Source organism: Eupeodes corollae, chromosome 2 (assembly GCF_945859685.1).
Source record: "Eupeodes corollae chromosome 2, idEupCoro1.1, whole genome shotgun sequence".
Classification (NCBI taxonomy): domain Eukaryota; kingdom Metazoa; phylum Arthropoda; class Insecta; order Diptera; family Syrphidae; genus Eupeodes; species Eupeodes corollae.
In genome coordinates this window covers 133,767,963-133,790,188 of record NC_079148.1, presented here as the reverse complement: position 1 = coordinate 133,790,188, position 22,226 = coordinate 133,767,963, and the positions used below count along the sequence as shown (strand labels likewise).

Below are 22,226 nucleotides of genomic sequence, written 5' to 3'. Positions count from 1 at the left end.
GCCTACTAAGGCAGGGATTACAACCGAAAATTTAAGTAAAAGCTCTTCAAGATTGTGAATTTCGGTAGAACATTTTCCCAGACGTTAAATCAACAATGACAGTTCAATGATTATTGAAAGTGTACGTTCACAAATTAAATTCAAAGTTGTCAACTCCCTACTAGAAAACCCGACATTTTGTGAAAAACATAATCAACACTTAGTTACAAGAAAAGTGGAGCAATCATACTTTTTGATGTGTTGTTATTATTTTGACAATATACCGCTATGTTTTTGCCTTAGAGATCGGTGCTTCAAAGCCTTCGAGATCGTCACCAAACAGCGGTTGAGCTGTCTCACAGATTTCAACCCGTTAGGGGGAGACCTGTGAATGCTCAAACGGTGAGGAGGCGATTAGTAGAAGTGACCTGAGAGCAAGAAGACCTGCTCGTGTACCAAGACTCACGTTACAGCACAAGCGACGTCGGATGGAATTTGCTCAACTTTACCGTGATTGGATTGCGGCCGACTGGGGTAAGGTTCTTTTCACTGATGAGTCCAGGTTTTGTATTCGCTCACCAGTTGGACGTAGCAGAATGTGGATACGATGAGGTAAAATATATTCTTCGGAAGCGGTTGCCCAACTCGGAAATTTCTGGGGAGGTTCCGTCATTGCTAATGCGGGACAATGCTAGGTGCGTTACTGACTACTTACAAGAAGTGGATATCGATGTAAGGGCTTAGCCTGCGAAGAGCCCGGATATGAATCCCATCGAACTCGTTTTAGATCTACTGAAAAAAATGATAGGGAGGCGACCCAACCTTCCAGAAACACTCAATGGGCTGAAATCTGCCTAAGTCGAGGAATGGGAAAATTTGGACGGTACCATCGTAACAAACCTTATCCTTGGATAAAGATTATGTCCAGACAAATTAAAGCTTTATTAGATGTTCGTGGAGGCAATACCTATTATTGAAGAAACAATTACTAGTTTAAAAAAAAATTTAAATGTCGAGTTATGAAGTTTTTGTCTATTTTTTCTTTATTTAGGGTTTATTTCTAAGTTCTTCCAATTTGTTGTTTTTTTTTTACATGAATGACTAACTTTTATAGTAATAAAGAAAACTTTACCATAAAAACGTTTATTTGTTTAAGTTACTTCAAAATGTTGCAAAATTTCAAAGTACGGCACTTTTTCTGTAATATTTGATTTTTACCAAATTTGTTCAAGGTATCAAAAGGTTATTATTCATAGTCGACAGTTATTATGTTTATTTTTCCCCATTTTAACCTCTTTATTTGTTTTTAATTTATCAGTTTTCATTCGCAATTACCACACCACGGGTGCCAATTATTTTAAGGGCCATAATAAAAACAACAATTTTGAAAGTCTTTTCTGCACATCTTTGATACGAGTATTATTATTTGCATGACTAAATTTATTAGAATGGTATTGCCCCCATTTAATTTGATAAATCAGATCAATTGCAATAACTTCCAATGGAAACTTAATAATAGAGGTTCCCTTATACAAGGAAAATGGGATTCATAGAGATATAAAAATGTTGTGTACGAAATTTATAGTTTCAGCATGTTCCATTCAAAAAATGAAACACAATCACTTACATTGATTTTCATGTTAAGAGTAGATCCCTAACTATTTGGACATTATTTTAAAAAATGTAGTACACCAACTAAAATTTTCTATAGTATAATTTTTGGAGTTATATGAAATATTTCATATAGAATACATCGTAACACTTACGGGAATTCGACTGTAATTCTGTTATTAAAATTATTGTACGGATCTTTGGTTATTATGTGTATAATAAGAAGGCTTCAAATATGTGTATTTATACCAATCTTATTGATGAATGCTCTTGACTAAAACATATTCTCTTTCACCTAAGAGAAAAATTGCAAATATGAAACACTACGGTACTAAATTATTGGTACAATTTTAGGAATTTCAGTACTAGTTATGTTTGTGTTTAAAACACACTGGGGATGGAATTGCAGTGAAAACACGGTGTCTGAATATCAAAAATATATTTGTAAAATAGTTTGACATTATATCTCTTTTAGTTTTCAGAAAATTGTTGATTTTCAAATTTGGTGAATTTTGGATGGATCGATTTAGAATCAAAGAGCTTGAGCTATATAACACCAAAACATAGTACGTATTTTTGCTTTTTGCACATTAAGTATCTTGATTAAAAGAGGGGGAGAGAGAATTTCAAAATGCTTACACAAATTGCCAAACAGCTGCTATTTTATGATTTAAATTTAAAATTGCATGCTTGGAATCCACCTAGACACTACTTACTTAAGGTGGCGCTACAGTCCTGTGTGAACTAGAGCCTCACCCAACAAACTTATCTGGAGACATCTAGCTCGGTCCCTAGCTAGATGTCTCCAGTTTCACTCTCCAAGTTGGTTTAAGTCACTTTCCGGGCCACATGATCCACAGTCTTCCTCTACTGCGCTGCCCTGTGGGTGTGGATTCGAAGGCTTTCCGGGCCGGAGAACTGGTTTGAGCATTGTACTTTTACTCTTCTGGCTAAGTATACGTTTACAGCCTGTACAACACGTCATTCCATCTTCTCCTCAACTTCCCTTTTTATGAATAGGGATCCGTATATCACACGAAGAACTTTTCTCTCAGAACGACCCAAGGTGCTTTCTCCGCTTTTGTCATAGTCAATGCTTCTGGACACTTTGGTCCCTCGAGAGAGGGATTTGTTACTCAATTTCATTCTTAGCTTAAAGAAAGAGCAGTTTATAAGAGTTATTCTTCGTTTGATCTCAGCGTTGGTTTTGTTTTATGAGTTCATAGCGGAGCCTAGAGATTGGCATTACAAATTTTACAATCGACAAAAATTTGACCTTTAAAAGACTGCAATAATTATAATACTAATAATAATTTTGTGCCCAATAATTAAATTTCAAACTAATAATTGCAGTCATTAAAGATCTCTTGATTCCTTTTCATTACACTTAAAGTATTTGCAAGCAATTGCAATTTTTACATTCTTTTGTACTCCATGTAATTTTTAAAGTGTTTGCAATAATTTTAAGCAAACATTTAATGTTAATGGAAAATAATGAAAGTAAACAAATAATGTTAGCTTACAATTAGCTCTTTATTGCATAACCATTGTTTTTTATGATGCTTCGCATGTACTTGGCACCGAGTCCACTAAAACCTGATACCTCTCGACTGGTTTTCCGTTCCACGAATCACACACTGCTTCCCACAATTTTTTCGAATTCTAGGGTTTTGCTTTATGAACTGCGTTCTTAACATCCCCCACAAATCTGTGATAGGGTTAAGGTCGGGGGATTGACTACACGGATAACTTCTCCTGCGCAAACCATGGTTTTGCCTTTTTTGACGTATGCTTTAGGTCATAGTCTTGTTGGTATACCTAAACCAACGGCATTTCCTCTTCAGCATAGGATAACATAACCTCCTCGAGAATTTAACATACTCGATTGCATCCCTCATGGGATAAATAGGCTCGACCCCGTAATATGAAAAGCAAGCCCATATCATAATTTTTCCTCCGCCACGCTTTACTGTTTTAGTACCGTGTGTAGTATGCTGCATCTTAGGGTCTTCTTACATATTCTCGACGTCCCTTGGACCCAAAAAGGAGGACTTTGCTTTCATTGCTTCACAGAACATTCCTTCATTTCAGTTTTTTCCAATCTCTATGCGCTTTAGCAAACTCCATTCTCTTTGCCACATGCCTTTTCGTCAAGAATGGTATCTTGCATGGACTTCGGGTCGGTAACTTGGCTTATAAAAGTCGTCTTCGTATGGTGACAGCGTTAACAGACAGTTGAAATCCATTTCTTATTTTTCTAGAGCCTATGGAGGGGTTTCGTTTTTCTAAATTAATAATTTTTCTGTCAGTTCTTTCAGTAGTCATCCTTTTTGGGCCTAGCGTTTTCGTTTTATTTTGCAATTTTAAGTTATTACTGACCATTTTTGCTAAGCAGCATTGGATGTCTTGAATATTTTAGTAGGTGTTTCCCTCGAAACGCTGTTTTCTAATAAGTTTTCGAATTTCTTCGGTGCATTGTCTTGACCGTCCCATTGTTTACTGTTCAGCTAATATTTATTAATTTTTTATATGCTAATATGTTACAAATACTTAAAACTTTAAATATTAAAACATTTACTTACCGAAAAATAAAAAAACAAATGTTTAACACTTTTTAATTATAAAATCAAAACTTATTTTTATGAACACTATATATCCAAAGAGTTTGAAATAATTTGTGTTTACTGGGAGTATAACTTTAATCTAAAAGTCTCTAATATGAAAACGGAAGACCGTTAGATCAAATAACATGATAATTTTTTGTATACGAAGTTCCGTTATTTAAATAATTGACAACTAATAAAATGTCACTGAGTATTTTTGGAAAAAAATCCAATTAACGGTTTTTTTATAAATCAAAAAAACTGAAAAAAAAATTGTCACCTCGAAGATTTTACGAATAAAAAATAATTTTATCTCCAAAAAAATTTTGGGCAACAGCAAATAACGTTTTCAACATCTAGTAAGATTTTAAGAAAAATCGAATTGACAGTTTTTTTTATAAAAAATAAAAACCTAAAAAAAACACATTACTCAAAGTTTTAGAGAATTGAATTTCGACTCAAATATCTTTTCAAAATCTTGGGTTATTTCTTCAAACTTATTTTATCTTATAAGAAATATTGTGTGAAACATTCGGACGAATTTTGAAAAAAATCGAATTTACAAACAAATTAACAAAAGTTGTTAAAAATTGATTTTTGACTCAAACACTTTTATCTTTTAAAAAATATTGTTGTTTTTTACAAAAAACTAAAAACCTAAAAAAATGACAAAAGTTGTAAAAGTTGATTTTCAACTCAAATATCTTTTAAACAATTTTTGATTATGGCTTCCAACAAATTTTTACTTATAAGAAATATTGTTTTCAACATTTGGAAACGTTTTGAGAAAAATCGAATTAACCCTTTTATTTCAAAACACCAAAACCTGAAAAAATTAATAAACGTCAAAATTTTTAAAAGTTTTTTTTTTTATAAAATCTACAAAAATAGTACTCAAATTTGGTAAAAATTGATGTTCGGTTCTTGATATCTCTCAAAGTAATTTCATTCACCCAATTTGTAAAAATTTAAGAAATGCGACTAAAATTGGTAAAAATTGGTTTTGCAAACTAAACTATTTCTTGATATAAAAAATATTGTTGGTAATTTTAACATTTTGAAGAATAATTCAATGAACAACTTTTCTAACTTAACATCATGAAAACCTACAAACTTTTCAGCAAGACAAATCGACAGACGGGATGTTAAGTTATCAACCAAGTCCCTTTTTTCAAAGGTTTCATAGTAGAAAAGTCCCTTTTGCAAAACCCAAAAACCAAAAATTGATTACTACAAAAATATGTAAAAGGAGTGACCTCATACAAACGACCCACAGTGTACTCTTATATAAAAGTTGACTTTCTAGATGCGGTTTATTTTGAGCGTTGCTTTGGGATAAGAAATAAGAATTATAAGCACGTAGTAAGTACATACATTTTTATTTGCCTAAACAGATACTCAGATGAACAATATATCTATCTTACTGAGTGATGATAAGATAGTCAAATTATGTAGTAGTTGCTTCTTTCTTAAAATTATTTAATTTTTATTGTTTCCCTAAACTTGCCACGAGATGAGTGCTTCCGAAGTAATAAAAGTGATTTGTGTATTAATTTCAATCTTTCACAATGGATACTCCGCCAATATCTTAGGATTGATGGGTTGTACCTCGCACAGTCATCACTTATGGTAAAAATAAAATTAGAATTAAGAAAGAGAAATCAGCTTTTTCCAATGATAGAATTTTTTATTGTTTCGTTTTTAGGAATGAAGTGATTGTTAATGCACTTGCTGAGAGAGGACACTCTCTTACCGTGGCCTCAGTCGATGAAAATAATTCACCTCATCCTAATGTCACTTATATTCACCTGGAGGAAGCTTACAACACGGTAGCCGATTATTACAAAGATTCAGATGCTAATTTCGATACCTATGGACCTTTTGCCAATTTACGACTATTGTATAATTTTAAATTGCTGGAGTGTAAGGGAATTTTCCAATCGAAGGGTTTTGAAAAGGCATCAAATCTAGCTGAGGAAAAGTTTGATTTGATTTTGTTTGACATATCAGCTGGGCCATGCATATTTAGACTGATACAGAAGTATCCAGAAATTCCTGTGGTGGCTGTGAGTGCGTTCAAAATGGATCCGTATATTTTGGAGATTGTCGGTGGACATAGCTATCCGGGTTATGTGCCATATTTCTTGGATCATCAAGATGTTCCGATGAATTTATGGAATCGTCTTACTAATTCAGCAACTTATGCATTTGCATATTTGTAAGGATTGATTTTGATTTAACAATTTTAGTGAAAAGTTCAATGACAAGTCGTATATGAAGATGAACAGGTCTTAAATTTGTTTGATTTTTGTTTCCTTTAGTTACAGAAAATACATAACCGAATCAGCTGTTGAAAGCTTAGCTCCGGATGACCCAAAGCCAACTTTGCAGAGTCTCCAGAAGAGGGTGAATATGACTCTTATAAATACACATCCAGCAATGGACTATGCCCAATCACTACCACCCAACGTTATCGAAGTCGGAGGTCTTCACATCAAAGAACCACAAAAGCTTCCAGAAGATATCAATGCATTCATAGATTCTGGGAATAGGGGTGCAATTCTTATATCACTAGGTTCAAATACTTTAGTGGAAACTATTGGTCAGAATCGAATTGACGCTATTTTATTTGTCATTCGAAGTATGCCTCAGTATAACTTTTTGTGGAAAATTGAGAAGGAAGATATTTTTGAAGATGCTCCAAAGAATTTGTTGATCCGCAAATGGTTGCCTCAAAATGATATTTTAGGTAAGATATTTTTTACTTATTGGAAAATGAAAACGCCAATGTTAATTTTGGATTTCTGTTTTTGTCAGCAAATTCAAGAGTTCATGCGTTCTTCACCCATGCTGGTGGCTTAAGTATGCAAGAAGCCACATGGCATGGTGTTCCGGTGATTGCAATGCCTTTGTTTCTGGATCAATTTGTCGTAAGTTGAAAATACATTAATTTTAAGTGTAATTTCAATATTTGAATATGATTTGTATGAATTTCGTAGAATGCTCGTAATGCCCAACTCAAAGGCTGCGGATTGGAAGTAAATTTTGAGACTCTCAACAACGAAACTCTTTTGCAAGCTTTTACAAAAATTCTCAGTGATCAGAATTATAAACTCCAAATGCAGAAATTACAAAAGAAATTCCAAGATCGTCAAAATAAACCTTTGGATACAGCCCTTTGGTGGATAGAATATTTTCTAAGAAATCCAAATGCAGAACATTTAACACCATCTTCAAGAGATATTTCATATTTTGCAGCGAATTCGTTTGATATTTTTATAATATTTTTAATTATTTGCATAGTTTTCAGTATTGTTTTTGTTAAAATTATTCGGATCTTTCTAAAATGTTCGAAAAAGATGTTTTCTAAATTAAAAGACAAAAATGTTCCTGAAGGTAATACCTTGACTAAGAAAACTGTTTAAAGAAAATTATATTATATTGAGGTTTTTTAAAATAAGAATAGATCGAGACATAATTTTTGTATTTTTTTAAAAGATAATATTGGAAATATTCGATTATAATAAAATGCAATAGTGGTTTTCACCCACTTGCGAAGAAAAAATCGAAGTTTTCATTGACTTAGATGAAAATTGGATGTAAAAAGAACTTTAAAGCAAAAATATTTTAAGATATTTGTTAAAGTTTATTTTGAAATATGGTTATTATTTACTGTTATAAATTGTATATTTCTTATTTTAATGAAATTAGGGATTAAAGAAACTTTCAAAAAAAAAAATATTTCAAATTTTAGGAATTCAATTTTTAGCATGAGAATTTCCGAGACAAGTAAGCATCAATTATGTGATAGGAGTGAGAGAGGCTATCTTTATTTTGAGAATTGAAGAGAGGGATTGAAAGAAGGTGTGGTTGAACATTGGTTTTAAATTCCAGAATATTGCAATGACTGGGAAAGACAGAGTTTGGTAGGACATTCCACATTCGCGTAGTACGGCTTAAGAATGAATCTCTGTATTTGACAGTTCGACAGCAGTTTAGCTAGTGGATATACTGAAGAGCATTCGTACAAGCGTGAATATTAAGGTTGAAATTTTTATGGGGAATGTTTAAAGTTTTATTTTATTTGGTTTTAAACGACATCTCGAAGGTGGCCACCGTTTTTATCAGTGCACTGAGATAGTCTGAATTTAAAATTGTTTTCCTTTTTTTCCAGCATATCTGTGCTTATTTCGACGATAGCAGCACGAACATTATTTTTAAGGTGACGAAGGGTTTTTGGACGATCAGTGTATACCAACGATTTAAGGAAGCCCCACAGGAAAAAATCACATGGGGTTAAATCTGGCGATCGTGCTGGCCACTGAAGTTCGCCTCTTAGAGAGATGAGCCGTTCGGGGAAGTGTTCACGAAAAATAATCGCGGGGATTAAGTTGTTGCACCACTGCCAATTAGTATGGGTGAGAACTAAGTTCAGAAGATCAGTTAATTCTTATGTGATGGATGTTGAACTTGGGAGTGATAAAGTGTGCATAGTCTCTATTTATATAAATTGTAGTAACTGGCAATCTGACTTCGAGAAAGTAAGCGAGAATCTGCCAAATTTCAACTCTACGAACTTCATTTCATGCTTATTGGTAAAAAAACCAATTATAAGCAAAAGTGGTTTGATTTTGAATGCTTAAAAGCTAGAGATCTATCATTCAAATTTTTAAAGCTATTTCGGTCACGAAACTTGCCTGTTTTTAGAAAACTGTACTCCGAGGCAAAAATTGAATTCAATAGAATATGTGCAGTAAAAAATCTGCCTTTGAGCAAGAGACAGTATTGGTTATTAATCGCACAAATAGCTCTGCCGAATTCTGGAAGGCTGTGAAAACCTTAAATGGACCCACGAATATCATTGCTCTAGGATTATAAGCGCAAAATCACAGATGACTTTCTAGATGCACCGCTTTCAATAAATGAATTAAAAGAAGTTATTGAGAAAGCTAAAGTGAAAAAGACGCCAGGAGATGATCATATTCCCTTTGACACTATTAGCATGCAAGAATTTAACCGACTTTTCAAAAATGCTATAGTTCCCGAAAGTTTCAGAAAATCAACAATTTGTCCGCTTTTCAAAAAAAGGAAACTATGATGAAACATCAAATTATAGAGGTATTTCTTTCTTAAATACAAATGCAAAGCTCTTCGCTGGGTTTTTTGAGAATAGATATCCAAATGGGTAAAGAGAAAAAGTATACCTACTCCCTGAATATCAGGCCGGTTTCAGGAAAAACTATTCCACAATATTTGGGACTTCTATTTACTTCGAATCTAAATATGCAAAAACATATAGAACTGAAACTAACGGAGGTGAACGTGCAGTTTCAACTGTGTGGGAACGCTGCTTCAAAATTGACTGCATTGACCATAGTACAAAACTATTATCAGGTTTGGGCTTACTGTTGTTTTGATGCAATCGAAAAGATTCTCCGATACTTTATTAAAAGAATCTTCCGGCTTCCGAGAAATACCCTAAACTGCATGCTGTTATCTGGAAACAGGGCTGCCTCCCATGATATTGGAAACTCTTAGCGTGCATTTCAACTATATTGTCAAAGTCTTACAAATGAATGATATAAGAATATCCAAAACGGAATGGGAAAGTTTGGCGGATACCTGCAGTATGAATCTGATGGTACGTAAAAATGAACAACCTTCCCTGCTGCGGAAAAAAGTTTGATACATTTTTAGAAAAATATGGTCACATCTTGTACGACAGAAACGCATCTGATGCCTGTTCGTCGCTTTATAGTTGTTATTAAAACCGTTTAAACTTCTGGTACCCTAAAGCAGCCGAATGTTTGTTTGCAGATCGCCTAGGAAATTTTAAAATCGCCGCCCTTTCGATATCTTCTGGCGTCCTGATGGTTCTGGAAGGTCCATTATGTTTCTTCTGCACACTATCGGTAGCCCTGAACGTGTCCACCCACAAACAAATCGCATACGACCTACAGGTGAGATATTGAAATAGTTTCTGAAAGCACGCTGAATTGCGATGATCGAACCGCTGAAAGAAAAGTAAGCCTCCATGGCGAACGCGCGCTCTTGCTTTGTCCACTGCATTGTTGACGCTGAACTAGTCATAAGGAAAACCTTAGATAACGTGCTTTCGAAGAAGCCAACGCTCTACTATTAATAACCGCTCAGTTGCGAGGGTTTCACATAAGAAAGTTACCACGGCCGGCCCACAATGTAAAAAGCTAAGAGTACTATCTTCAGCGAAACAATTATTATATTAGAAGTTGCAGACAGAAAATCATTATTTAAAGTAGAAAGAGTGTTGGAGACACAACTGTACCTTAGGGCCCACCAGCATTTATTATGTCGTTTTTAGACTTGAACCCAACTAAAAGTACTTGTATTTAACGATCCGAAAGGTAATTACTAATTCAATAAAGGGTAATTCATAAAAGACAGCCTAAAGCCGGACCCTATCAAATGCTTTTGAAATATCAAGTGCAGTAATCTTACTTTCTCCAAATTGATGTAAATATTTGCTACACTATTAGGTGAGTTGAACCATGAGATCATCATTGTACCGATTGCTGCGAAAGCCGTACTGGAGGTCATTAAAAAGCTTTCGATCATCGAGATATTTCTTGAGCTGATAATTAATCAGCATTTTCATGACCTTGGAAGGAATTGACGTAAGTGCAATCGGTCTGTAATTAGAGAGTACAGAAAATTCGACTTTTTTGTTGGCGATTTTCAGCACAAATGATTTTTTCCATCTACTTGGAAGAGAAGAAGGACTGATGAAAAAGCTGACGCAGCGGATTTGCCTGAAATAACGCGGCGAATGTTATCCTCTAAGTAGTCAATCTTTTCGGTCTTATTGGAATAGACTAGCGACTTAACATATCAAAGACAATAGTCAACTGGCTTTAAATAATAGGATCTTGAGGGCCAATTCACGGGTCTGTAACGTGAAAAAATACGGTAACCAAACGTTCATCCCTTAATGGAATCCGTGCAATATGTATTTTGAACAGAATCGGGACTTTCAAAATAAATGGACACAATTTGAAAGCGTTGTTTAGGCGTTAGTATTGCCATGTTTGAAATACCCAACCAAACTATAAATACATCATTTGATAGTTCACAAAATGGCTACTAGTTAAAAGGTGTTCCCAACTTAAAGTTCTTATTTCTAAAAAAAAACAATGTGGAACAAGTTCAATACCACCCCATAAGCCAAGCAAACATCAGACTAAACTTTCAACGTCAAATTTCGTCGTCCTCCCTTCATATTTGATAATAATTGATATTTGATCAGAATCTCAAGTAATTTTTTTTATAAATCCTCAACTTGGCATTAACTTCATATGTATCTGGTAATATAGTAAAAACTTGGTGACATCGACAGAAGTAAATTGTTATATCTTATCGTTCTCATAACATCTTCTTCATTTGAATTGATTAGAAGCATTTTTAATATTCTCTCTACTCCTAGATAATATTATCAACTGAATATTTATTAAAACTATTGGTTTATTATATTGTAGATAAAACCAAAATTAGTAGTTATTTATAGTTTAATTTGACAACAATGAAAAATCTTGTTCTAGTTTTTGTTTTTATTGCCTTCCTCAGCCATGGCGAGACTGCAAATATCTTGGGTTTATTTGGATGTGCTTCTCATAGTCACTTCTTATGGTAAGTCGAAAGATTGAAGAATATCCTTCTTCCAAAATTTACCAACAAACATTTTTTTAGGAATGAAGTCTTAGTCGGTGCACTTTCCGAACGTGGACATTCCTTGACTGTAGTTTCTGTTGATGAAAATAAATCACCAAAACCCAACGTTACACATTTGCATATGGAAAAGACCTACGATACGATTTTTCAAAATCTTGAGAATACAATTGATGGAGTCAAACAGGAAACTTTACCCAAACCATCAGGAATTTTTTCGAACATTCAATTTTTATACTTGTTGAAAATGTACGAATGCAAGGGAATTCTAGAATCAAGGGGATTTCAAGACGTATTGAAATTGAATGAAAAGTTTGATTTAATTTTATATGACACCGAAACGGGACCTTGTATGTTGAGGTTAATTGAAAGATATCCAAATGTTCCTGTTGTGGGGGTGACAGCTTTCAAAATGGATCCAAGAGTTGTTGAGATGGTAGGTGGTCATAGCTATCCCGGTTATATTTCGCATATTTTAAAGAAACACGAAATGCCGAAGAACTTCTGGAAAAGGCTAGACAATGTGGTGACTTATGCGTATGCTTATCTGTAAGAGATCAATCTTCAACCAATTATGTCTAACTTCAAATAATGACTAAATTCTGTCGTTTTTCCACAGTTATAGAAAGTTTGTTTCTGACAGATATATTGAAGACTTAACAAGCCTTCATATTCCTGGACCTAAGGCACCTTTGGATAATCTTTATGAACGTATAAAGATTTCCTTGGTGAACACCCATCCCTCAATGGACTACGCTCAATCATTACCACCAAATATTATAGAAGTCGGAGGACTTCATATCAAACAACCAAAACCACTCCCCAGTAAAATACAAATCTTCCTCGATTCAGCTGTGAAAGGCTCTGTACTCATTTCACTCGGTTCCAATATTAAAGCTGAGGTTTTGGGAAAACAACGGATAGAAGATCTAATAAGTGTTATAAAAAGGTTTCCAGAGTATAATTTTCTTTGGAAAGTCGAAGACAAGGGTATTTTGAAGGAGTTCCCTAAGAATCTGATGATTCAAAACTGGTTGCCACAGAATGATATTTTGGGTAAATTTGTATACAAATATCTTTGATATAAAAGTTTCAATATATTTTCAAAGCTCATCCAAAGCTGAAGGTGTTTTTTACTCATGCTGGTGGATTGAGTATGCAAGAAGCTGTTTTTCATGGAAAGCCACTTGTGGCAATGCCTTTCTTTGTTGATCAGATGAATGTAACTTTAACTTTTGTCTTAGATATTTACGGATTGAACTATGACTTCATTTTAATTTTCTTTCAGAACGCATTTTTAGCTGAGCATAAAGGTTATGGAAAAGTCGTTTTATTCGAAGAGATCAATGAAGAATCAGTTTACTCAGCATTTTCAGAAGTTTTCAACAATTCCAGTTACTCTAGAAACATGCTTGAATTACAGAAGAAATTCTTGGATCGAAAGAGTAAACCACTCGATACAGCTATTTGGTGGATTGAATATATTCTAAGAAATCCAAAAGCAGATCATTTGAGTCCATTCTCAAGGAATATGACATATTTAGTGGCGAATTCGTTCGATATTGTATTAGTTTTTTATTGTTTAATTAGTTTAATACTATTTGTTGGAATATTTATCTCATTTAAATTATTTAAAAATATATTGAATAAGTTTATGAACAAATTAGACGGTAAGTATTCTAACAGAAATAAAGTGAAGAACAATTAAGAACTTTTGTGTTTTTGGAATACGAGCTTTAATTTGAAAATACTTGAATTTTTACTTACTTCGGTAATCATAAGATATATATAAATAAATTTGGTGGACCAAAAAGTAAACATTTGGCTTCCATACATACATTTCAAGAACTAAAAAACCTAAACATTTTCTCGAAGTAGGAACGTTAACTTTGTTTTTATTTAAAGGTTAATTTTAAATTTTATGAGGTGAGACATTGGACCACAATATTTTTTTTGTCTTTGAAATAATCAGCTCTTGTTTGTATTTCCTACTAAATTTTAAAATGAAACTGAAACGTGCTCTAAGATAAGATAATGAAAGTTTACTTTTCTTGAAACGTCGAAGAATAAAAAAAAACACAAATATAAACATAACTAGGTCTTCAAAAGCTAACAACAGATTTCGGTAGGATTAAGATAAATGTCTGCTTATTTCGCTATTAAAAAACAAAATCAAAATTGTCATTAAAGCGATTGTAGAGGGCGGAAAAAGTTGATTGATGAATGTGACTACATTTCTGTTTTATAGAAGTTTGATTTTCTTGAGCGTAAGAATAAACTAGTTTTATCAAGTTCCGAAATGGCATCAGATTTAACATTTAAAATTAGCTTTAATTTTGAAAAAATTTAATAATTTCACCTAGAATAGCCAATAATATTACAATCATCTTTAAGATAGCAAACAGTTTACTTCAGAAACAAAATAAAAATGTATGATCCTCCAGTTCTGACAAATCGAAGCAATTTCGAAGCTTTCGAAATCGATCGGACTGAAGAACATGAAATTTCATTTCACGTGAAATTAAAAAGTGATTTCAATTCACTTTCAATCGAAATTCGGAACATGGGCGGGCAAGTATCATCCATTTACATAAGATTTGAAAATACCTGAAAAATAATTCTATCTTCAATTTTTGTTTAAATCATCGAAATACAAATATTTTTGGTGGGCTGTTGTTAACCCGTTTTTGAGATACTGACTGAGTCAAACATTATACGTTTCAAACTTTTTATTTATTTATACAATGTAATAGCTTCTTACTTACTTAAGGTGGCGCTACAGTAAGGGTGGACCTGGGCCTCAACCAACATGCGTCCCCAGCCAGCTCGGTCCCTAGCTAGCTGTCTCCAGTTTCGCAGGCCAAGTTGGTTGAGGTCCTCTCCCACCTGGGTGCGCCACCTGAGTCGCGGTCTTCCTCTACTGCACTGTCCCTAGGGATTGGATTCGAGCAATCTAAGCCGTTGGACTATAATTCTGCTAACTAGGTCAGTGTCGCTGTACAGCCCGTACAGTTCGTCGTTGAATCTTCTCTCCATTCTCTATCTATGCGTACGGGACCAAAAATCACCCGAAGAATTTTTTTCTCGAAGCGTCCTAAGACACTCTCATCTTTCTTGGACAGAGTCCAGGCCTCAGCGCTATAAATGAGAACCAGGATGATGAGTGTCCTCTAGATGATTTTAGATGCTCAAGAGAGGACTTTATTTCTCAATTGCCTTCTAAGTCCAAAGAATCAGCAATTTGCAAGGGTTATTCTTCGTTTGATTTCAGCGGTGGTGTCGTTGTCTGTGTTAATAGCAGTGCCTAGGAAGATAAAGTTCTTAACTACCTCTAAGTTATAGCTGTCCATGGTGACGTTTTGTCCAAGACGTCGTCGTTCAGTGTCCTTTTTTGATGACAGCATATACTTGGTCTTGCCCTCATTGACCACTAAACCCATCTTCTTCGGTTCCGTCGCAATGCTCAAAAATGCTCCACTGATATCACGCTTTGATCTTCCAATTATGTCAATATCATCTGCGTATCCGAGTAATTGGATGGACCTTGGGAAGATTATGCCTCTAGTGTTGACGGTTGAGTTTTGCACAATTCTTTCCAGAACGATGTTGAAGAAGTCGCATGACAGTGTATCGCCTTGTCTAAAACCTTTTTTGACATCAAATGCATCGGTAAGATCTTTTCCGACCTTGATAGAGCAGCGTGCATTCTCCATCGTCATTCTGCACAAACGGATAAGTTTGACAGGGATGCCAAAACTAGACATTGCTCGGTAGAGCTCTTCCCTATAGATGCTGTCATACGCGGCTTTAAAATCGATAAAAAGATGGTGGGTATCGACTTGAAGCTCCTGGGTTTTTTCCAAGATCTGCGTAGTGTGAATATTTGGTCGATAGTGGACTTTCCTGGTCTGAAGCCACACTGATAAGGACCAATCAGGTTGTTGACGAATGGCTTCAGACGTTCACATAATACGGCAGAGAGGATCTTATACGCAATGTTAAGGAGACTGATGCCTCTGTAGTTGGCGCAGTTTAGAGGGTCTCCTTTCTTATGTATCGGGCACACTATGCTGAGATTCCACTCATCGGGCATGCTTTCTTCCGACCATATTTTGCAGATGAGTTGCTGCATGCTCCGTACAAAGTCATCGCCTGCTGCTTTGAATAGTTCGGCAGCGATGCCGTCAGCTCCAGCAGCTTTTATTGACTTAAGTTAAGATATAGCTATCTTCACTTCGTCAAGGTCGGGTAGGCGGAATTGTTGATCTGCGTCGCCGAGGTTGAGTGGTTCTATCTCCCTTACAGCGAAATTCGGTTCGTCTTCGCCGTTATATAATTTGGAGAAGTGATGGTCTTTCCATATTCTCAACATCGACTGCGGTTCTACTACGATGTTCCCCTGATCGTCTTTACAGGCTTCGGTTCGTGGCTGGTACCCTTGGGAGGTTTTTTTTATCTTTTGGTTCGTAAACCTCATTTCTGTTGGGACATTGCTCTATCTCCTCGATCGCGCGCTTCTCATGCTCTCTTTTTTTCCATCTAAGAAGCCGGTGTTCCTCTCTCCTTTTCAACTCGTAGAGCTCGCGAGCAGCTCTAGTCCTTTTGTGCAGCGCCGTTTTATATGCTTCTTGTTTCGCTGCGTGCGCTTGCCGGCATTCGTCGTCAAACCAGGGGATTCGCTTTAATACCTTCTGCAGATACAAATATTTTAAATCGATTCATTACTTCCTATGAAATTTTAAAAACAAAATAATAGTTAAACGGGGAAGACTTGCAAACTGCATTTTTTTATTCAAAAAACCAAGTTAAGATACAAAAATTTGGAGAACAGTTCACAAGCTATTTTTTTAAAAAATTTATATTTTCCTTTTTTGACCAAAACATTTTATGAGGATTTCTGTTAATTTTGTTTTAAAATAAAAATGAAAAAAGGATTACCGCGGATCCACTTAAAACCTTAATTTGCAAAGTTTGAAATCAATCGATCAAATGGTTTTCGTTATAGTGGCCAGGACAGACGCACGAAATCACCGGACCTACTTTTTTTATTATTCCTATTTTATGAGTTTTTGATAAAACTTATAAAATAGGATTAACTCCTTATTATTTTTTCATTGAGTTGCATCACTGATCAAGGAAATTGAGAATTCTCAGTCATGAAAAAAAATTTAAATCTTGATGGACCAGATATTTTTAACGGATATTGGCATTCGATTTGAGGAAAGTTGTGGCAGTTGTATGGTTTGGAGGCCTTCAGCGAGCGTGGTAAGGTTACACTTGCCGTCACCTCTACTAAAATGAACAGATCTGACTGAACTTCGGCCCTTAAGGAGAATGTGGTATCTTATTTAAGACGATTTCGTCGAGTTAAGCATGTTTTCCATCAAGATAATGCCTCAATTCATCTAATTCGTCAAAGTTTGGATTAGTTCGGATCGAACAACATTAATTTGATGGAGTGGCTGTCACGTTCTCCAGCTTGCAACCCATCGCAAAATCTTTTGGGAAATTTAGAAATCGAAAAACTGTATGCCCATAACAGGCAATTTGCGGTTATATATTTGCAATACATCAAAATCTGTTTTTAATTATTAAACATCAGAATGGGAAATAACGGTAATAACTCAATAAAAAAAAGAGGCTGGGATGCGACCCACACTGATAACTTCCCATCCCGTCTGTCGATTTGTCTTGTTTAAAAGTTTGTCTATATGTACTTGTATCAATTTTTACGAAATTTGCGTACTTTTTTTGTAGATTTTATTTTTTATGAAAAAACGGACTGTTAGATTTTTATATAAAAATTACTAAATACCGAAAACAATATGTTCTGTAAAAAAAAATAAGTTTGAAGCCAATATTTCAAATTTTTGAAAAGATATTTTAGTCAAAAATCAATGTTTACCAACTTTTGTTAATTTTTTTTATGTTTTTAATTGTTTGTACAAAAACTGTCAATTCGATTTTTCTCAAAATTTTACTGAATGTTTACAACAATATTTTTTTAAAGATAAAAGTAGTTTAAAGCTAATATCTACAATTTTTGAAAAGATATTTAGGTCGAAAATCAATTTTTACCAACTTTTATAAAAAATATAAATAATTTTTTTTAGGTTTTTATTTTTTGTAAAAAAAACTGTCAATTCGATTTTTTCAAAATTTTATCAGATGTCAAAAACATTATTCTTCGTTGCACAAAATTGTTTTGGAGATGAAATCATATTTAAGTCGTAAAATTTTGGAAGTGACAAATTTTCTTTTTCAGTTTTTTTGATTTATAAAAAAACTGTTAAATGGATTTTTTTCAAAAAATATACTTTTTTGATATCACACTACAATATATTATATAAAATTTAATTAAAGTCTCTAGCGTTTTTGGTTCCTAAGATATTTAGGGTTAACCTAAATTTTCACCTTTTTTTTCAAACTACTATAGTAAAAAAAACACCCACGCAATTTTCTTGAGAGCCCTTTCTGCATCTTTCTGCCTTATTATCTGTATAACAACATTTATTTAAAATCGATATCTCTTCTGGTTCTTGAGCTATAGAGAACGTACGGACGTACGGACGTACAAACGTACGTACACACGCACGTACAGATATCTTTCTAAAAATCTTTTATTTCGACTCTAGGGACCTTGAAACGTCGAGAAATGTCAAAATTTTCAATTTGACAAATCGGGCCCATTACAATAACTTCCTATGGGAAATTAAAAATAGTAAGGAGTCACTCTTATTGTAGGTTTTCTATAAAACACATTTTTTCAGGTGCGGTCATACTTATACAAGGCACTATATTTCTATTAAATATTTAAACAATGTCTGTTTAAGGCAATATTTTGCAGTTTTTCATTACTCTTAACTTTAATAATCTTTGTGTGATTAATGATTTACCATTTTTTTTAAATATTGTTTTACTTTTTACAAAGAGTGTAAATTCAAATTTTTTATTGAAAGTTGTTCCAAGTCATAAATATTTTTAAAAGTACATATAGATAAATTTGAAAAATTGTACTAAAGTAATTTAAACATGAAAATTAAATTTTTTTTTGAGAATAACTTGGGAATTTTCTAAATCTATAAAAGTTCTTAAGTACCATAACATAGCCATAGCTCTTTTATTTCATTTTAATACATAATTATCTTGCGTGATTATATCATAAGGCTACTTTAATACTAAGGTGAACAATTATTAAAAATACTATTTTACAATAAAACTATACAAATAAACTGTATTTTTATTATGGCTCCATATTTTTGATAGTGGGTGTACCTTTTCATTTAAAGATAAACACCTATTAAACAAAAAGTTGAATCCAAACAAACTTTATCGTTCTATCCATAAAATGTACCTCACCTCTGTAGATACACTAAATTCAAAATTCAAAATATTCACTTTATTAACATTCTACTCCTATTTTATTTCTGGACTGTGGAATATATTTGATTGAATTTTTTGAAGCGAAAGATTATTTATTTGATAACCTTGAAATTCTATCAGCAGATTTAGCATTATTTAGAAATCATTGCACTCATGTTTCTGTCTGTTGTCTCAATTTCACTTAGAGTACTGCGAAACAAAAAACAATCGGCATTTTCTTGTTTTGATTAAAATACAATATGTTCAAGTGTTAACTGAATAAAGTAAGATTCAACTGTTTCTCTAAGTCAACAAGTTTGTATTCTCTTCAGTAGAAATGTACTGTCTTGAGTTAGTTCTCTTTAACGTGACCTTTTAATATAATAAATTTGTTTGCTTTTCGAATAAATGGGTTCCCACTTTTGAAAATAAAAAACCTTTAGTTTAAAATTAAAAATTTCAGGCATTGATCGACATAATTTTATATTTTTCTCTAGTAAAACAAAACATTACTTTTTTTTAAATAATCTTGCTTTAAATTTGTCTAATACATCTGTTGAAACACAACATATTCTTTAACAATAAATTGTATTATGAAATATAGTTTAAATATTTTTAGTATTTTACGTAGTTTTTAAAAATGATTTTTTATTTGACTCTATATGAAGTTTTGAACAAACTTGATTTAACCCTAGAACCGTGTACTTAAAAATTTCTAGTTTTAGCGAACTTGGGCACTGAGTGCCCATGAAGGATTTTCCTATGAATTTCTTAGAAAGTTTCAAATAAACATAGATTTTTTTACAAAAATTAATTTTTGATTGTATATTATTTATTAAAAACAAAAAAGTTGACGGAAGTGAATTTTCATCAAAATTATCATCTTCTTCGGTTTCCCCAGCATCCGGTGTAGTTTTGGCAACAAAACATTTCTCGCACACCCTTACATAATGTTTACTGCAAGCTGCAACATAGCAGAGATCGCAGACAGCCGTAGTTATGTTGCCTTTTTTTTCTTTTTTGCAGGAATCACAGCGTTGCCTTATATTATTTATTCGTATTTGCGGTACGGTTTTTACGGATTCGATTTCGTAATCAATTAGTTTCATTGCTGTTTTTACATTTGTTTGGAGAGTTGGCTTAGCTATACGATTTCTTATATGGCTATCAGCAATCTCTAAAGCCAACTCCTTCAAAAACTTTTTCCTCTTTTCCGATCTCTTCTTGATAGTATACCAATTGGGCTGACAGACATCAAACTTCCTGTAAGATGCAACTCCTGCACAATCCAAAAGGTTGTAAAATAAAGTAACTGGCCACCGATTACTCTTCCTCTTGCATATGTTAACTGTAGCCATACGGTCGAAAGTGTCAACTCCACCTTCGTTGAGTTATAGTCCATAATGACAGCCGGTTTTTTAAGTGACCTCATCAATTTTGTCCTCATGATTAGCCGTTGAGAGCATGAGCACATTTTTTTTTGTATTACTTGCGTAACTACATAACTGCATACACCTTGAATAATTAAATTTTGTCGAAAATTTGTCCCTCGATTGCTTGAAAATTTTATCCGAAGGTGTAAACTACTTTGTCAATTGCGGCTAATTGGACTTTATAGTACCAATTGTTGTAGTGTTTTTGCTCATCACTTCCAAGGCTAATGGTACTGATGTAAAATAGTTATCTGTTGTTATGTTATAACCTTTGACTAAATAGATTCAAGATAGCTTTTTATAGCCTTTTTTCCAATAAAAATTGTATGAAAACTTTACATAAATATCTTTGAGGTAATCGCATTGCAAGCCGATGAGATATACCATCGGAACGATTATCAGATGGTTGCTGGCCAACATAAATTTCGCCCTGAAGAGTATAGCTGTTTACAGCGTCGACTATCCAACTACGTCGTATTTGTTCGATTCTTTCTAAAGACATCACTGCGCGGTAGTAGGCTTTTTCAGCACCAGCGTATAACAATATTGCCATGTAAGCATACATCTCTTCTTCAGATGTGTCATACCATCTGCGCATTTGCTTTAGGTTGCTAGGCAACCGATTCTCTTCATATGTCTTCTTTGCTTTTCAGTTCGTTTCAAGCACTATATTTTAAACAATATTTGGTGTAACTAAAGACTTGAAAACCTCAGCCTTTCTCGAAAACAAATACGAACATTTTGGAACATGCCTCAATCGTTCATTTTTATTCCTTATTGTTCTTTGCATTTCACTTTCGTCTGGCATTGACCACCAAATACCATTGAATTTGACATTCCTTGCAACATACTGCATCGCTCTGTTAGGTGCAACAGGGTCATCGTCTTCGTGTACATGTCGGTTGCCTTGTTGCTGCTGTCTTGCAGCCTCCATTTCTTCTTCCATGTCCAAACCAGCTTGCGTGACGCGAGTGTCCAACAAAGCTGTATTTGGCTCATAATTTGGATCATCAGCATCGGAAAAATCTCCATCATTGTCACTGTCATCTTCTGATTCATTGTGGTGAAATCCCTCCTCTTCTGCCTCTAGGAACCGAGAGTAATTCTCGTCAAAGAATTCTTGCTTCGCTGCAGTCAAATCCCGGTTGGAAGATGCACGGGTCTAGGGTTAAGCACTCTCATAGTTTTTAAAAATACGTTTTGAAGTTAATTTTTAGTGCTGATTTTGAAAAGAAACTGGTTTACGACGACGGATTCGTTACACGTTGAACAAAACTTACTTTCGTGTAGCTTTTTTCTAATGAAACCCGTTAAAATAAAAATGGTGAAGTGTTTCTTTAAAAAATTTTTAAAATATTTGAAATCTAATGAAATACGGTTTATATTTCAAGTGAATATTAATAAAAAGGGATTATGTATTTTAACAAACCATCACGAATTTTATTGAAAAAAGCTAGGTACTTCATGAATTCAGATATTCTCAAGAAGCAGAAGTAGTGTCCCAAAAACCTGACGTGATTGAGATAGATACTGAGAC

At 33.9% G+C, this 22,226-nt stretch overlaps 2 protein-coding genes across 2 annotated transcripts; both read left to right on the top strand.

Moving 5' to 3' along the window:
- The first annotated feature begins 5,560 nt into the window (after positions 1-5,560).
- On the top strand, positions 5,561-7,794 carry LOC129946362 (UDP-glucosyltransferase 2-like). Its single transcript, XM_056056511.1, has 5 exons — positions 5,561-5,822; positions 5,899-6,411; positions 6,515-6,942; positions 7,011-7,123; positions 7,193-7,794. The coding sequence occupies exons 1-5, from the start codon at positions 5,707-5,709 to the stop codon at positions 7,616-7,618; spliced, it is 1,596 nt and encodes a 531-aa protein (XP_055912486.1). The 5' UTR covers positions 5,561-5,706; the 3' UTR covers positions 7,619-7,794.
- A 3,836-nt stretch (positions 7,795-11,630) lies between these two features.
- Positions 11,631-13,602, top strand: LOC129945246 (UDP-glucosyltransferase 2-like). The gene is made up of 5 exons (XM_056054906.1): positions 11,631-11,855; positions 11,916-12,443; positions 12,514-12,950; positions 13,004-13,116; positions 13,183-13,602. Exons 1-5 carry the CDS (start codon positions 11,749-11,751, stop codon positions 13,600-13,602), a joined length of 1,605 nt encoding a protein of 534 aa, XP_055910881.1. The 5' UTR covers positions 11,631-11,748.
- The last annotated feature ends 8,624 nt before the right edge of the window (positions 13,603-22,226 follow it).

What these genes read in the sequence shown, in the direction of transcription:
- LOC129946362 (XM_056056511.1), top strand. Translation starts at nt 5,707, where the DNA reads ATGAGTGCTTCCGAAGTAATAAAAGTGATTTGTGTATTAATTTCAATC. An exon ending in GCCTCAAAATGATATTTTAG is followed by an intron (nt 6,943 to 7,010) that starts GTAAGATATTTT and finishes TGTTTTTGTCAG; the next exon opens with CAAATTCAAGAGTTCATGCG. An exon ending in TGTTTCTGGATCAATTTGTC is followed by an intron (nt 7,124 to 7,192) that starts GTAAGTTGAAAA and finishes TGAATTTCGTAG; the next exon opens with AATGCTCGTAATGCCCAACT.
- LOC129945246 (XM_056054906.1), top strand. Translation starts at nt 11,749, where the DNA reads ATGAAAAATCTTGTTCTAGTTTTTGTTTTTATTGCCTTCCTCAGCCAT. An exon ending in TCTCATAGTCACTTCTTATG is followed by an intron (nt 11,856 to 11,915) that starts GTAAGTCGAAAG and finishes ACATTTTTTTAG; the next exon opens with GAATGAAGTCTTAGTCGGTG. An exon ending in GCCACAGAATGATATTTTGG is followed by an intron (nt 12,951 to 13,003) that starts GTAAATTTGTAT and finishes ATATTTTCAAAG; the next exon opens with CTCATCCAAAGCTGAAGGTG.